General features: G+C 36.3%; 1 protein-coding gene across 1 annotated transcript in view; it reads right to left on the bottom strand.

Annotated features, from left to right (window-relative positions):
* TBL1XR1 (TBL1X/Y related 1) overlaps positions 1-16632 on the bottom strand; it is a 181159-nt gene that overhangs the window by 12642 nt on the left and 151885 nt on the right. Inside the window, exons 7-13 of the mRNA XM_082626063.1 lie at positions 16381-16513; positions 15868-16009; positions 13168-13231; positions 12973-13070; positions 11679-11739; positions 788-909; positions 570-644 (exon numbers count right to left, since the gene is read on the bottom strand). Coding sequence (XP_082482189.1) covers positions 570-644; positions 788-909; positions 11679-11739; positions 12973-13070; positions 13168-13231; positions 15868-16009; positions 16381-16513 — 695 coding nt within the window. The remainder of the gene's footprint in view (positions 1-569; positions 645-787; positions 910-11678; positions 11740-12972; positions 13071-13167; positions 13232-15867; positions 16010-16380; positions 16514-16632) is intronic.

Below are 16632 nucleotides of genomic sequence, written 5' to 3'. Positions count from 1 at the left end.
CAAAGATAAATTATTTTCATACAGTTAACATGGTGAAGCATAGGGTGCAAGCTTCACTAATTCTGAAGATTAGTATTATGTTATTCTTTGTCTCAAAATGCCTTTCTTCTTTAATTTTGGTATGTCATACGTGCAGGTGCTAGGTGTTAGTTTTTGCTTTTAGTTATGCAACAAGAAAAACATAAATTCATATTGAGATGTGAATACTGACATGTCAACTATACTCACTCACCGATTAAGCTATGTATCTACTATATATCAGTTTCCCAGAAAGGGTGATATATACTCACACCACAGCAAAATCCAATTAACACAATTCTCAGAATTTCAGTCAAATCCATGAATCCTACAAAGATCTTTGCTACCTATGAGTCATATCCTTACATGTGCAAATAACCTTTAATTGTACCAATATATGACTCCCTAATAGTGAAGACAATTTATAATAGCACAAACCTCAGTATCATAATTCCCAACTATAAGAGAGACATTCTAAACAATTTTAAAACAGCCAGAGCAGCCACACTGTGTAACTCCTCAACCCCATTTCTCCCCATTATCTGAATTACCTTTAAAGTCATGTCATCAGAACAGGATGCCAGGAGATTGCCAGTTGGGTCCCATTTGATAGCATTTACTTCATTCTAAAAGTAACAGTGAACATTCACATTTTCATTTCATAGACTTGGTTGTTCTTTGGGTATTAAACATGCATACTTCAAAACCACTCTGAAACATTACTTATTCATCATAATCACTTTAAAGGAGGGAAAAAAAGGTTTCTCACCGTGTGTCCCTGGAATGTTTTAATAGGTCTGTCTTGTCCTAACTTACAGACATGAATGCACATATCTGTACTACAAGAAGCAAAGGTGTTGTTACTCTGCCAATCAACATCCAATGCTGGCGCTGAAAAGAAAAACAGGCAAGGTTTGCATTCATTCCACATGTACTGAAATCTAGGAGCTTTAATTTTAAACCATGGTTAGACATGAAGTATGCTAATAGGAACTTAAAATATTTTATTTTATACTTTTTATGGTATTAATAGAATTTTTTAAATTATGGTACTTAAATATTACAAATATTAATACATTCCGTTTGGTTGTCTCCATGTGAGACACAGACTAATAGAAAGTACACTGGCCTGGTCACCAGGAGATGAGGGTTCCTGAGAGCTTGCCCTGTAAATTACTAGCATTGGATTCTTGGTTCCTCATTTGCAAAATGATAAAATTAAATGTGATGCTACACTTCCTTTTGTTTCTGAAATTCTGTGAGTGTTCAATGGATAAGAAGCCTTGTTTTGCTACTCCCTAACTAGTGGGCCCTAAGCAAGTCACCTCGCATGCTATTTTTCTCTTCTAAAAAAAATGGGGGGACTTCCCTGGTGGCACAGTGGTTAAGAATCTGCCTGCCAAGGCAGGGGACAGGGGTTCGATTCCGTCTGGGGAGATCCCACATGCCACATAGCAACTAAGCCCTTGCGCCACAACTACTGAGCCTGAGCTCTAGAGCCTGTGAGCCACAACTACTGAGCCTGTGCGCCTAGAGCCTGTGCTCCGCAACAAGAGAAACCACCGCAATGAGAAGCCCGCGCACCACCTCAAAGAGTAGCCGCCGCTCACCACAACTAGAAAAAAAAAAAAAAAGCCCATGTGCAGCAACGAAGACCCAACACAGCAATAAATAATAAATAAATAAATAAAAATTAAAAAATAATTTTAAAATGGGGATAAAACCTTTAAGCTTAGTACCCAAGGATACTGTGAAAATCAAGTGAGATTATGTGTATGGAAAATACTTTGTAAATTACAAGTCAGACAAAGGTTACACTGAATAAGTATCATTTCCACTGTCTACTCAACTGATAAATGGAATATTGCATGATTTGCAAAAACATTTTTCTTCTAAGTGATTCTTGTCAAATACCTCTTAAAATCTACATCATTGAATTTAAAACCTCAGAGGCCCAAAAGCTGGCTGGCATTTAATATTTATTTTAGCTCTGATATGATTAAAGATTCTTTCATTTTCCCCTGGTGCAAAGTGCAAAGCCTCTCTATAATTAGCAAGGCAGATTAAGGTAATGTAGCAAGTAACTGGGTTAAGCAACAGAAGCATATCAAAAACACTGGATTTAGAGTAGGTAGTAGGTAGTTGGGGGGAAAGGTGAAATTCAAAAACCAAGCACCCTTGGCTCAAGATGAGGAAAACCCTGAGGTGCAACAAACATTCCAGAGCCCTGTCTGGATCAGGTTGAGCCTGAACCTTCTTCACCAGCAACTGCTCCCTTTCTCGGCTCCTTCCCTCTTTCCTATCCTGCTTCTGGGAGAATCCCAACTAAATCAGTCAGTGAACAAAAATACAGGCCCACTGTGATCAGCACTATGTTTGATTTGCTGCTGTTTGTGTGCATCACTACTTCTTAGAGCAATGTAGACGACCATCCTATCAGCTTATCTTCAGTCCATTCTCACCACGCTTTGCCCTGCTATGCTCTGCACGCAGGGGGCTGACACTTGCAAATTACATATCCCAGGCCTCTGTGCCTGCAGGTTCCAGATGGGCTCATTCAGTGGAAGACACTGTCTAGAGTTCAAGGTCAGGAGAAAGAAGGTAGACAGGCAATTTCTGTGGTCCTCTCTCTTTTTAGACTGGGTCTTTGGCAGTGACTATGATTGCTCCACAGTACCTATTCTTGCCAGGCAGCCTCTCCTTTGAGGTTCCCATCCCCACTGGGTAGTTGGATCCTATCTTCTTCTCTACAGTCTTAGGTTTACTGCAGTTGTTAAACTCTTGAGTTACCTCATCCTCCTCTATTTTTCACTCTTCCAGTACTTCTGCAACTGTTTCCTTGTATTATGCTCCCTTTCTTGGATTACCTGGTTTAGATTTTGTTTTTGTGCTTTGGAACTGGATTCAGTGACAACACCTTCATTTTCACAGTAAATACTACTTAACACATTACTGACCAGGGGACTTTTGTAGAAACTAACGCCTGTGGCTGTAATACATCTCTGGTCAAAAATGCATTAAGATATAATTTAAAAAAAACAATTTAAACAAAATGTTCCTTTGGTAAATACTTTGTTATAGTGTTAAGAAGTTGGGGGGGAAAGGCCTGAAAATCTAACTATGCTGTGGCTGTAATACATCCCTGGTCAAAAATGCATTAAGGGCTTCCCTTGTGGTGCAGTGGTTGAGAGTCCGCCTGCCGATGTAGGGGACACAGGTTCGTGCCCCGGTCCGGGAAGACCCCACATGCCGCGGAGCGGCTGGGCCCGTGAGCCATGGCCGCTGAGCCTGCACATCCGGAGCCTGTGCTCCGCAACGGGAGAGGCCACAACAGTGAGAGGCCTGCGTGCCGTGCAAAAAAAAAAAAGCATTAAGATGTAATTTAAAAAAAACAATTTTAACAAAATGTTCCTTTGGTAAATACTTTGTTATAGTGTTAAGAAGTGGGGGGTGGGGGGAAGGCCTGAAAATCTAACTAATTTAAAGAACAATTAAAAGTATAACAAAATGCTATGAAGAAAGCCAAGTATCTGCCATGCTCCACCAGGGTGTTAATTTGGTAGAGTCATCTGCAAAATGTTAAATAGGAGGCTGAGAAAATTTGAAACAGCATTCAAACAAATATACCAATAGGTTCAGAACAAAACAAAAACAAACTGTATAACCAGGTAAAGATAAGTGGAGGAAGCTGGGGAATGGTGCCACATGAGTTATATGATTAATACTTCTGTGATATGCCTGGCTCATAAGATACAATGATAACAGATTGGTATAATCTAAGAACCCATACCTCCCTTACTTTATATTTATTCCTAAAATTTAAAAATGAGGTATCACCTCACACCAGTTAGAATGGGCATCATCAAAAAATCTACAAACAACAAATGCTGGAGAGGATGTGGAGAAAAGAGAGCCTTCTTGCACTGTTGGTGGGAATGTAAACTGATACTGCCACTATGGAAAACAGTATGGAGGTTCCTTAAAAAACTAAAAATAGAATTTACCATATGACCCAGCAATCCCACTACTGGGCATATACCCACAGAAAACCATAATTCAAAAAGACACATGCACACCAATGTTCACTGCAGCACTATTTACAATAGCCAGGACATGGAAGCAACCTAAATGCCCATCAACAGACAAATGGATAAAGAAGATGTGGTACATATATACAATGGAATATTACTCAGCCATAAAAAGGAATGAAATTGGGTCATTTGTAGATACGTGGATGGACCTAGATACTGTCATACAGAGTGAAGTAAGTCAGAAAGAGAAAAATAAATATATTTAATGCATGTATGTGGAATCTATAAAAATGGTACAAATGAACCGGTTTGCAAGGCAGAAATAGAGACGCAGATGTAGAGACCAAACGTATGGACACCAAGGGGGGAAAGCGCAGGGGGGCGGGGGCGGGGTGGTGGTGGTGTGATGAATTGGGAGAATGGGATTGACATGTATACATTACTATGTGTAAAATAAATAATAAGAACCTGCTTATAAAAAAAAAATAAAATTCAAAAAATAAATTAAAATGGGCTTCCCTGGTGGTGCAGTGGTTGAGAGTCCGCCTGCTGATGCAGGGGACACGGGTTTGTGCCCCAGCCTGGGAAGATACCACATGCTGTGGAGCAGCTAGGCACGTGAGCCATGGCCGCTGAGCCTGCATGTCCAGAGCCTGTGCTCCACAACGGGAGAGGCCACAACAGTGAGAGGCCCGCGTACCGCATGCATGCATGCATGCATGCATGCATGCATAAATAAATAAATAAATAAGTGAGTGAGTGAGTGAGTGAGTCTAGGTAATACAAGTTCTTTAGGATAAAAACACACCTTTAATGTAAAATGTATTTTTATGTAGGTAATATGTGAGAGGTGTGTTTACTATTACTAGTCTCATTTTACACATGATGAAAGAGGCTAAGAAAAGTTAATTTGCCTAGGGTTACAAAATCTTTTAAATTCCTGGAGCTGGAATTCCCTGGCGGTTCAGTGGTTAGGACTCCATGCTTCCACTGCAAGGGGCACGGTTCGATCCCTGACTGGGGAACAAGGATCCCACAAGCCGTGCAGTGCAGCAAAAAAAAAAAAAGAAAAAAATTCCTGGAGCTAAGATTCCATTTCTGTGTCCTCCAATTCTGATTTATTTTTTGGTTAACCTATGCATCCTTCACAATTTAGAGAGGTAACAAACCTATGAGGGAAGGGAAAAAAGGCATTTAATATTCATTTGCTTTTTTTTTTTAAAAAAAGCTTCATTGAGATATAATTCATATACCATAAATTTCATCCATTTAAAGTGTACAATTCAATGGTTTTTAGTACATTACATTAATAATTTTAAAATATTATGGTCATACATAAAACTTGTCATTTAATTAACTGTACAATTCAGTTGTATCAATTACATTCACAATGTTGTACAGTCATCACTATTTTCAAAAGTTCTTCATCACCCCAAAGAGAAACTCTGTAACCATTAACCATTAACTCTGTAACTCTCCATTTCCCCCTCCTCCCAGCCTCTGTAACCTTGAATCTTTACGTTTGTCTCTATGAATGTGCCTATTCTAGACATTTCATACTCGTGAAATACCTAGAATCATACTCTAGAATGATTCTAGATTCTACTCATGTAGAATCATACTCTTTGTCCTTTTATGTCTGGTTTAGTTCACTTAGCATAACATGTACAAATTCTCTGGTGTTGTAGCATGTATCAGAACTTCATTCCTTTTTATGACTGAATAATAATCCATTGTATATAGAGACCCATTCTGTTTTTCCACTAATCTGCTAATGGATAGTGGGTTGTTCCTACCCTTTGGCTACTGTGAAAAATGCTGCTATGAACATTGACAGACATGAATTCGTTCAAGTCCCTGCGTTCAATTCAATTACCTAGGAGTAGAATTGCTGGGTCATATGGTAACTCTATTTAACTTTCTGCGGAACTGTCATACTGTTTTCCACAACGACTGTACTATTTTACATACCTACTAGCAAAGTGCAAGGATTCTAATTTCTCCACATCATCGTGAACACTGTTATGTTTTATAGCCATCCTAATGAATATGAAGTGGTTAACTCATCTATAATCATGATTTATGCTTTATGTAAGAGTGTATATGGACAAAAATACAGTACAGGAATTAAAATATGGTAATTTAAAAAGCATGGTAGACTTTCATTCCTGATCAAGATGGAGTAACAGGGACCAAATTTACCTCCTGCCCAAAACAACCCAAAAAATTACAAAACATATGAAAGAATAGTTCAGAACTCTGGGCACCAGGCAATAAAGGACCGTGGTTCCTGAGAGAAGGGAAATCAACCAACAATGTGCCTCTATAACTGCTCAAACATATGATCTGGAAAAATGTCCAGATTTTGGCACAGGGAAGAGGAATCTCCCTAGGAAGAGATTAATTCCTGAGTGGAAGAGATAAAGCTCAAAATCTGGAAAACTGAAGGCAGCTAGAATTCACAATACTAGAAGGGACAGAGCTATGCAGACAGAGAAAGAATTCTAAAGACCTGAAGTGGGCCCTATTCACACAATTAGCTGAGTACGAATCAGCACAAGTATCTGAAGATACTAGCTGAGACCTGGGAAAGAACCACTCAAAAGAATTAGAAGAAACAATGACTGATACTCAAGGCTGGGAACAGTGTCTAAATCCACTAGACTAGAAAACCTTTTGATTCATGCAACACTGGTTAGACTATATCTAGGTTCTTGCCTCATTACCAGAAAATAAATAGCCTTACGCCGAGCACTGTTTCACTGCCATTTAACATATCTTACAAGCATGACCCAAAAGGATCAAACCATTTCCAAGTAATTTAACTATGTCCCAGAATTAATTCACAAATACTTATAAGAATACAGAAATATCCAGCAACCAACGACATAAAATTCAAAATGCCTCACTTCCAATCAAAAGTAACAAGGCATGCGAAGATGCAGGAAAATATGACCAAAATGAAGAGAAAAATCAAATCATAAAAACTGACCTAGACATTAAAGCACTTGCAACTATATATGATTTGTTCAAACAGTTAAGGAGCAACATGGAAGATATAAAAAAGACCTTAATCAAGCTTCTAGAGATTAAAACTGAAACGTGAGATAAAAAACGTACTGGATGGAATAAACTGTAGATAAGATGCTGCAGAAGAAAAGATGTGTGAACTTGAAAACAGCAGAGATTATGAAAAATAAAAAAGACTGGATAAAAAAATGAACAGCACATCAGTGTATTACAGGACACCAAGCAGACTAATAAACATAATCAGAACTTCAAGTTAAAAAAAATGTGGGAAGGAGGTAGAATATTTTTTAAAGAATAATGGTCAAAAATTTGAAGAAAACTATGAACGAACAAATCCAAGAAGCTCCAAGGAGAAAAAACATAAAGAAAACTAAACCAAGGCACAACATATGCAAATTGCACAAAATCAGTTATAAGGAGAAAAATCTTAAAAGCAGCCAGAGAAAACAAGACAAGAATAATAAGGATAAAAATGGTAGCAAGTTCAAATTGAAAATAGTGTAAATAAGAAGAGGACAGAGCAACATTTTCTTTAAAGTACTGAAAGAAAAAAACCCTGTCAACCCCAGAATTCTATACCCAACAAAAATATCTTTCAGTAATGAAGGTGAAATGAAGACTTCTTAATACCTACAAAAAGAATTCATCAACATAAGATTTACACTATAAGGAATGTTAAAGCAGTTCAGGCAGGAAATAAATGATACCAGATGAAACTACGTATCTGTGCAAAGGAATGAAGAGTTGGAAATGGTAACTACGGGTAAAAAATTTTATTATCTAACCCCTTTAAAATATCACTTGAAGGTAGATGGTGGTAAGTTAAAGATGTGTACTATAAATCCCAAGGCAACCATTAAAATAAAAGATTTACAGTTAATAACCCACCAAAGGAGGAAAAATGTAATCACACAAATATTCAATGAATCCAACTGGAAGCGGAAAAATAGCAAAACAAGATGAGATAAATAGAAATATGATTAATTTAAATGCAGTCATTATCAATAATCACATTAAATGTAAACAGCCTAAATATTGCTATTAAAAGGCAGAGGCTGATATTGAATGAACAAGCAATATATGATGCCTATATAAAATATACATCAAATATAACAAAATTAATAGATTAAAAGTAAAAGCATGGAGAAATATATACCATGCCAACACTAACCAAAAGAAAACTGGAAGGGATACATTAATATGAGACAAAGTAGATTTCAGAGCACAAAAAATAAAATGGAAAAATATAAGAGGGTCGCTAACAAAATGATAAAGGGGTCAATTCAACATGAGGTTGCAACATTCCTAAACATTCATGCCCCTAATAACATTGTTTCAAAACACATAAAGCAAAAATTGACAGAGCTTCAAAGAAAATAGAAATTATTGTATTTTCCAGTTATTGTTAATGATTTCAATACCCCTCTCTCAGTAACAGATGGTCTAAGTACACAGAATAATCAGTAAAGGCCATAAAAGATTTGAACATTATCAAACAACTTGACCTAAATGACATTTATGAGAACAATGGAATTAAATTAGAAAGCAATATTTCAAAGATCTTTAAAATTTTTCCAAATACTCAGAAATTAACACACTTCTAAATAACCCATGGGTCAAAGAAGGAATCAAAATTACTCCAGAAAGTATTTTGAACTGAATGAAAACACATTTGAAGAATTGTGAGATGTCACTAAGTAGTAGTTAGAAGTAATTTATAGCACTGAATATCCCCATTAGAAAAGCAGAAAGGTCTCAAATCAGTGACCCCAACTTCTACATCAAGCAAAAAGAAAAAGAGCATATTAGATTGATACTGAAAGCACGATACATAAAAGAACAAATTAATAAATTAAGGAATTCATCAACATTGATAATATCTGATCTTTGAGGCACACTGTCAAAACAATGCAGAGACAATCCACAGACTATGAGACAATATTTGTAAATACTTGATAAGTATTTACAGGTATTTACAAGTATTTATAAGTATCCAGAATATATAAAGAGTTCATAAGACTCAATAAGAAAACAACAAAGTTTAATTAAAAATCCAAAGATTTGGGCTTCCCTGGTGGCGCAGTGGCTGAGAGTCCGCCTGCCGATGCAGGGGACACAGGTTCGTGCCCTGGTCTGCCGCGGAGCAGCTAGGCCCGTGAGTCATGGCCACTGAGCCTGTGCGTCCAGAGCCTGTGCTCCGCAACGGGAGAGGCCACAACAGTGAGAGGCCCACGTACCTCAAAAAAAAAAAAAAAAAAAAAAATCCAAAGATTTGAACAGATACTTCACCAAAGGAGACATACAGATGGTAAATTAAACCATGACAAGATGCTCAACATCATTAGTCATTAGGAAATGAAAATGAAAACCATAGTGAGATACGACTACACGCTTGTTAGGGTGGCTACAATTAAAAAGACTGACCACATACCAAGTGCTGGCAAGGAAATGGAGGGACTGGAATACCCACTGCTGTTGAGAATGTAAACCAGTTTGGAAAACATAAACTTTGGAAAACAGTTGGGCATTAACAAGTTAAACACAGACCTACCATATATCTAGCCATAACTTTCCTAGGTCTTTACACAGAGAAATGAAAACAAGTTCATAAAAAGATAAGCACATGAATGTTGATAGCAGTTTTATTTGTAATAGCTAAAACCTGGAAACAACTCAAATTTGCTTCAACAGGTAAATGGATAAACAAACTGGTATATCAACATAATACAATACTACTTATAAATCAAAAGAAATGCAAAATAATTATGCAGAGTGAAAGAAACCAGACACAAAAAGAATACATACTGCGTGATTCTATTTATATAATGTAAACTAGTTTCTGGTGACAGTTAAGACTATCAGTGGCTACCTGGGGAAGGGGAAGGGAATGATTTCAAGGGGGTAGGAGGAAACTTCTGAAGCTAACAGATGTACTGTCTTGAGTGTGGTGATGGTTTCAGTGGTGTGCGTGTGTGTGTGTGTGTGTGTGTGTGTGTGTGTGTGTGTGTGTGTGTGTGTGTGTGTGTGTGTGTGTGTGTGTGTGTATATATATGTCAAAATATACCACACTGTGCAATGTAAATATGTATAGATGATTTGACACCAATTATACCTCAATAAAGCCGTTTAAAAAACCAAAAAAGCATCACAGGAAAGAATACCATGGGTAAAAAGGTTATTTATTTGTAAAATGACTTCAACACCATCTACCTCATTGGGCTGTAGCCAAGACTAAACGGGATCGTGTATATAAAGAGCATCATCTCCAACACAAAGGTGGTACACATTATATAGCAGCTAGTAACAGTGCCACACACACACTTATTTCAATTTTCCATCACTCCTAGGATGTAGGAGAAACTTTAGGCAGAACAGCCAGAGGGCTAAGAGAATTCCGTCTGGGTGAGGACTAGAGGCAAAGGTGAAACGGGATTAAAACAGGTAAACAAAAACTGACGTGTAAATGCTTATTAATGTGGTAAGTGTTAATCAAGCTGAAATGTTTAACATAATACTTGCAAAATTATGTTACTCAGATACTACTGAAAAATCATTTTTGTACCTTATTTGGCTTGCTTAATCACACTAAATAGAGAAATACAAAAAAGCAAAATGCCAGAAGCTATATATTTCGATTTTAATGGTAACACTGTGCCATTGGCTGTTTGTAAAAAGTATGGTACCAAAGATTTGAAAATAACCAGAGTTACTTAAGTCAGCCTCCAATGCAAAACTCTACCCAACCACAACAAAATCTTGCAAAATGCAATTAAATCAGGCAGTACTAAAAAACTACTGTTCTAATAGTTATTAAGCATCTTGTTCCAGTTCAACATCAGTTCCTGTCCTCAGGAACCTCCCTGAAAGTAGGCACAACAGTTCTAGGCTGCACAAGAGTGTAGGTACTAAAATCTAGGTGTCGCTACACATCAGGATGTATGATGCCCTGTTGCATGGCCGTATATCATGGAGAAAGAAGCACACTATTTTGGGGATCATATTTATTTGGTTTAAGTATCAAATTACTTCTTAAAAGAGAAAAACATCTAAAGCACCGAAGTTCCAACACTACCAGGAAAGCCTAATAATTTTTATTTTAGGTAAGCAGGTGGACTGATTTAGATACATAAATTCAAAATGAAAAATGACTATCTAAATTTGTAGGAGTTTATGCAGTATTTTCATATATATCTTATGCTCTTAACAAATGGTATTATTTTTATCCCTCATTTACAGATAGAGAAAGTAAGGCTCAGAAAGGTTCAATGACTTGCTCAATCTTAAAGCTTGTTAAGTGGCGTGGAATCGACATTCACACTTAGACCTCCTGACTCAAAAATCTATGTTCTTACCATTAAATATTACCAACTCTAATTGCACCAGGCTGCAAATGCTTTTTTATGGTACATTTCACAGAAAACGTTTGATGATCCTCTGACAATTAACTATCTGAAAGTCAAAGAACATCAACTCCTCAAAGGACTAGTAACAAGACTAATATTGGATATTTTAAGATTTTAGATGAATTATATGCTATTAAAAGTTTAATTAGAAAAATAGAAGAAAGTTCTAATTCTCATGTAAATTATGAAGATTTACCTGAATGAAAAGGAAATTGTTGTTTGGCTTCACCAGTATGTGCATCCCAAATAATTGTAGTCTGAGATAGAAGAGAAAAATATACTGCTAAGAAGCTAGAAAGCGTTTATCACAGATGCATAAATCAGATGCCTAATTATATTAAAGCAATATGAAATGTCAGAGTGCATTTAATTTAATAACATTTACCTTTAGTACAACGAGGCTATATTCCACTTCGGGGGAAGGGGAGGAGAGAGATGACTATTAAGCTGTTTAATTTTTCCCTGGTGACTTTTTATCAGTCAACTTACTTCAAATAACAATAACTGTTGTCTAGAAAGTACCAGACATTATATTAGACTGCTTAAGAAACTCCATTGCAATAGTGTATTTAATGTAAGATTTTTATAGCTGCTTAGCTATAAGGAGGCAAATTTTTGGTTAATAAAGTAATCAGTTAATTTCCAATATTAAGATTTTTAACACTCACATTTACCTATAAAGGCAGCTTGAATTCTGATAATAAGTAAAACAATGTCTTTTATATTACATAAAAGTATGACACATAAATCTGAATAGATATATTCACAATTCCTTTAATACCCTCCCATCACTAATTTTATAACTTTGGGGTCATAAAATATTGTAGAATGGCAGTAACTATTAATAGGGTGCTTCCTTCCCATTCCTGGCCTCCTTCATTTTTCTTCCTTTTTTTTCTACTTCCCTTTTTGACAATATACAGTTAACTTTGAGTGTGTACTTTCCTGTATTAAAATAATCTTAAATCTGTATTCATTTTGGGAGGTGTGGTAAAGGCAGTAACTTAAGAAAATGAAGGAGAAAGAAGGCCATGATTTCAACCTATCCATATTTACCAGTCTTGTTAGGTGAAAAGAGCTGGAAAGATCCAGCATTTCTTACATTTTCAATTAAACATTAAGAGTTCAGCTAACAGACTGGCTCTAAGATTTCCCATGCAATCTCTCCAGAGCCATAATCACTGATGAGATTAACTAGAAACTGTAGAAGGGACACAAGAAGTATAGGATGTATGACATTCATTATGGCTCAAATTCCCAAAAAATGAGGAGTGGTCACACAGATAAAGAATAAAGGGCATCTGAATGAGTAGATTCAGGAATGAGCTGACAGAAAATCTAAGAAATCATTACTATTCCTATCATAAATTTATATATGAATTTACCAAATATGAATGTTTTCTTGTTTATGTGATTAGAAGAGAAAAACATTATTTTCAATTATACTCTTTAACAAATTAACCTTTACAGAAGTTAAATATTCTTTTTACCTTGTCTACTCCAGCACTTAGGATGAAATTTCCTTTCTTATTCCATTTTAATGCAAATATAGGGCCTTTATGCTGCCCCAAGGTGCTAGCAAGGTTACCTAATATTCAAAAGGAAAAACATTAAAATTACTTTAAGCTTTATAACTTAGATCAACAATAACAACAAATAAAAAAAGAAAAAAAAGCTTCATTTACCATCTTTAGTCCATATTCTGGCAAACCCATCATAGGAACCAGTTGCTAGAAGTGTACCTTCACTCTGTCAGAGAAACACATTTCTTTCAATTATATAATCCAGAAAGGGTGTTTAATTTTTATTAAAATATATTATGTTTAAATCCTAAGTACAGCAGATCCGTGACATTCTCCGCTTCAGAATCTTCAGCTTTGTCTATTTGGAAGTGCCATAAAAGGCCTACAAAACACCCTTCATTGCTGTGAAGCTAGTACTTTGGCAGCATTCAGTCAGTGTGCAAGCCTCATACCCAAATCTCAAGAATGGCAGGAACTGCTCTGAAGCAGAATCAACATCACTCTTATGTATGCTAAGGTCTGCTGCATTCTCATAGATGCACATGACTAAAGATGGGGGTGGGGGGGTGGATTGGGAAGGACATCAAAATCATAATCTTATGATGATTTTATAAAAGTAAAAAGCAAAATCTTCCAAAATATTTCATTACGATTAGAAGTTTTTATATGATTCTCCCTCTAAATCTTTACTGTCTAAACTGTGTATGTGTGTGTGTATATGTATGTTCCAAACAATATTGTTGTTTCAGATGATTAGATTCTTAAGTATCACTAAATGTTTCTTTCTTTTGTTAATTCTTTCCCAATATGAAATCCTTACCAATAAAAATAGCAACACAAGAAAAACAGCCAGAAAAGAGTGTAGGCTGACTTTACAGTTAATGAAGTGAGTACCAACTGTCAGGAACTACTCTACTATGAGAAGAAATCCATACCGTTTTCTCTAACCTTATATTCCTCTACTGTGCCTTGAATAATGGTACAACAGAAGGACTTGATAAGATCCAACTTATTCTATGGAAATGCAAGTTACAGAGTTCATTACACAGACTACTGCTGGGATGATTAAACACTACTGGAGAGACAGAATGAAATCCTGCCTTACTCAGTACTTTTTGATGCTTTTTGGTAGGGCACTGAAAACAAGATCACCATTTTCAGACCTCTCAAGCCATCTAGCTATACAAGTAAGTGACAAACAAATGCTGGTTCTAGGGGTTGTAGACGCAGTTTTGCTAGGATTTGGAAATCCCCTCTAGTTCTATCTCAGGAAGAGGGAGCAATGTCGAAGCCAACAGCAAAAGCTTATTTCTAGACTCTGCACGATGTAAAGTTTCCTTTCAACTAATGGTCCCCAAATGTTTTACATCACGGACCACTAAGGTAGGAAAAGAATACTTTGAAGATCAGGTATCTCACAGGCTTTTGCTTTATTCATGGAAATGAGCCATTAATCAATAGTAACATTTTCCCCTTTTAGCAGAAGATTTAAGTTCACAGTGAATAATAAATCTTTGAAAAGTCCACACTTTTAAAAACTTTAACTTGCAGTTCAGAACCACCAAGCTCAACAAACCATTTGTTAACCATCCTTTTCAGTGTAAAACTATAAATTTCATTAAATCAACATGGTCTCTGAGCCAAACAGCTTAAGAAGGCTGTAACGCCTTTGACCTACGATACAGTAAGGTCCCATATTAAGAAGATAATTCTTAGCTCTGACCCTACAATCAAATAATACTGAAAGGTGCTAAACCTCTTTTCATTTTTAGAATTCTCAACTTTATAGGAGGGGAAGGATAAATACATTGCTGGAAATTTAGAACTAAGAACACTAAAAATCCTTACCTATGAAGTCTGGAAAAATTTCATAGAAACTGAGAACTTTAGCTAGTGTAATCATTTTTAAAGATAGATCTCATTTCCTGGAATGAGATTTGGAAGATTCTTTGGAAAGCCCCACAAAAAGTTGTTAAACAGAGGCCAGAGAAGGAAAGGATGTCCACTTGCGCAGGAAAGGACAGCTGACCCCTAAAATTCTTGGTAACACTGATATAGTCTAAGAGGCTTCTTAGAATTGGGTGGGGGGGTAGGTGGTGCAGTGGGGGGTTATTAAAAAATGGGTACAAAGTTATAAGGAAGAAAAAAGGCAACATGGAATAAAGGAAAAGGTATAGAAACTTTAAAAATGCTAATTTTCCACAAAGTAATCATGGGAATGGAAACAAACAAAGCTGTTAATCATGTATTTGAAACTGAAAGGGTAAAGCTTTATCAATAATGAAATCAAACTTCCTGGTAAGTCAGAGTAGTCAAAGATGTTGAATCATATATAGAATCAGAGAATTATAAGATTCCTACAGCTAGGATAAAGCTTGTAATCTAGACAAATGGTTCCTAAAAGGCAGCTGGCGATGAAGTTTTCATCAGTTCACAGCAAAATAAGAAAACAAGAATGTTTTTATTATATAGATTTCTCTTATACCCCCAACAAAGGACTTAGTAGTTAAGAACTCAGTATGTGCCTGTTATTGATTTTCATCTATTACTTCATTTACATAGGACCATTACACTTCTACTTTGCATGTGATGAAAATGAAGTACAGAGTGACCGACCACCAGTTATACAAAGGTTCTACAGCTAGATAAACTAGGAGCTGGAAGATAAACCTTGGTCTGAGTGCTCAAGGGCCAGTCTTTGTTTTTAACACATTTGGGGGTGGGGACTTCTAGTCTGTTGTTCTTATTGGTGAAATCCAAAAATATCTGAACAAACTGACATGCCCTGCGATTAGTCTGAGGCTCAGAGAGGTTAAGTATATTAGTAACTACACCCATCACGGACAGTACAGTGATACTCACATTCCAATCTAGAGATGTCACATCCTTGTTGCTTGGGACATCTTGCCCTCCTTCTCGTATACAATGTCTAAGTACTAGCTGTGTGGAGCCACTCGTGCTATTTTCACTAAGATTCCATATTCTTGCTGTTGAGTCTCCAGACCTATAAAGTATGCAACATATGTTAAATCCTCATGATATTCTCAAGTATTCCAGAATCAAGGCAACAAATTTACATTCTATATTAATAAGGCAAATAAAAACTAGACTATCAGGGATGGATTTCCATTTCCAGTGTTTTTCTCAGTCTCCAGTTTGGCGGGCGGGGGGGGGCCAAACACTCCTGAGGTAGTAACTTTTAAGATTAAAACTTCTAAGATTACTTTATGAAGGAATAAAGGTTTACAGAGGCAAAATGACCACAAATAAGCAACAACAAAAACCTGAAAATGTACGTAATGTATTTATAAAATATGCAATATTTCAGTAAGATACCTTTAGAAATCCATTTTACTTTCACTTTGAGAAACGTACCCTGATGCCAAGAGATCACTAACGGGGTTCCAGGCACAGATGAAAACTTCAGATTCATGGCCCCGTAACACAACTGCTTTATTAGGAGGGATTTCAACATCCCCATCCACTTCCATCATATCAGTATGATTATCTGCATCATGAGAAATAAATGGAAAATTCCAGTTAGGTAATATTACAACATACTGGAGAAAAAAAAGAATTCTTAACTAGCAAATATCTCCTTCATAATACAGTGTAACTTTTTTTCTT

Source organism: Mesoplodon mirus (assembly GCF_964341445.2).
Source record: "Mesoplodon mirus genome assembly, chromosome: 6".
Taxonomy (NCBI): Eukaryota; Metazoa; Chordata; class Mammalia; order Artiodactyla; family Ziphiidae; genus Mesoplodon; species Mesoplodon mirus.
Note: the sequence above shows the minus strand (reverse complement) of the source record. Positions and strands in the feature narration are given on the sequence as shown.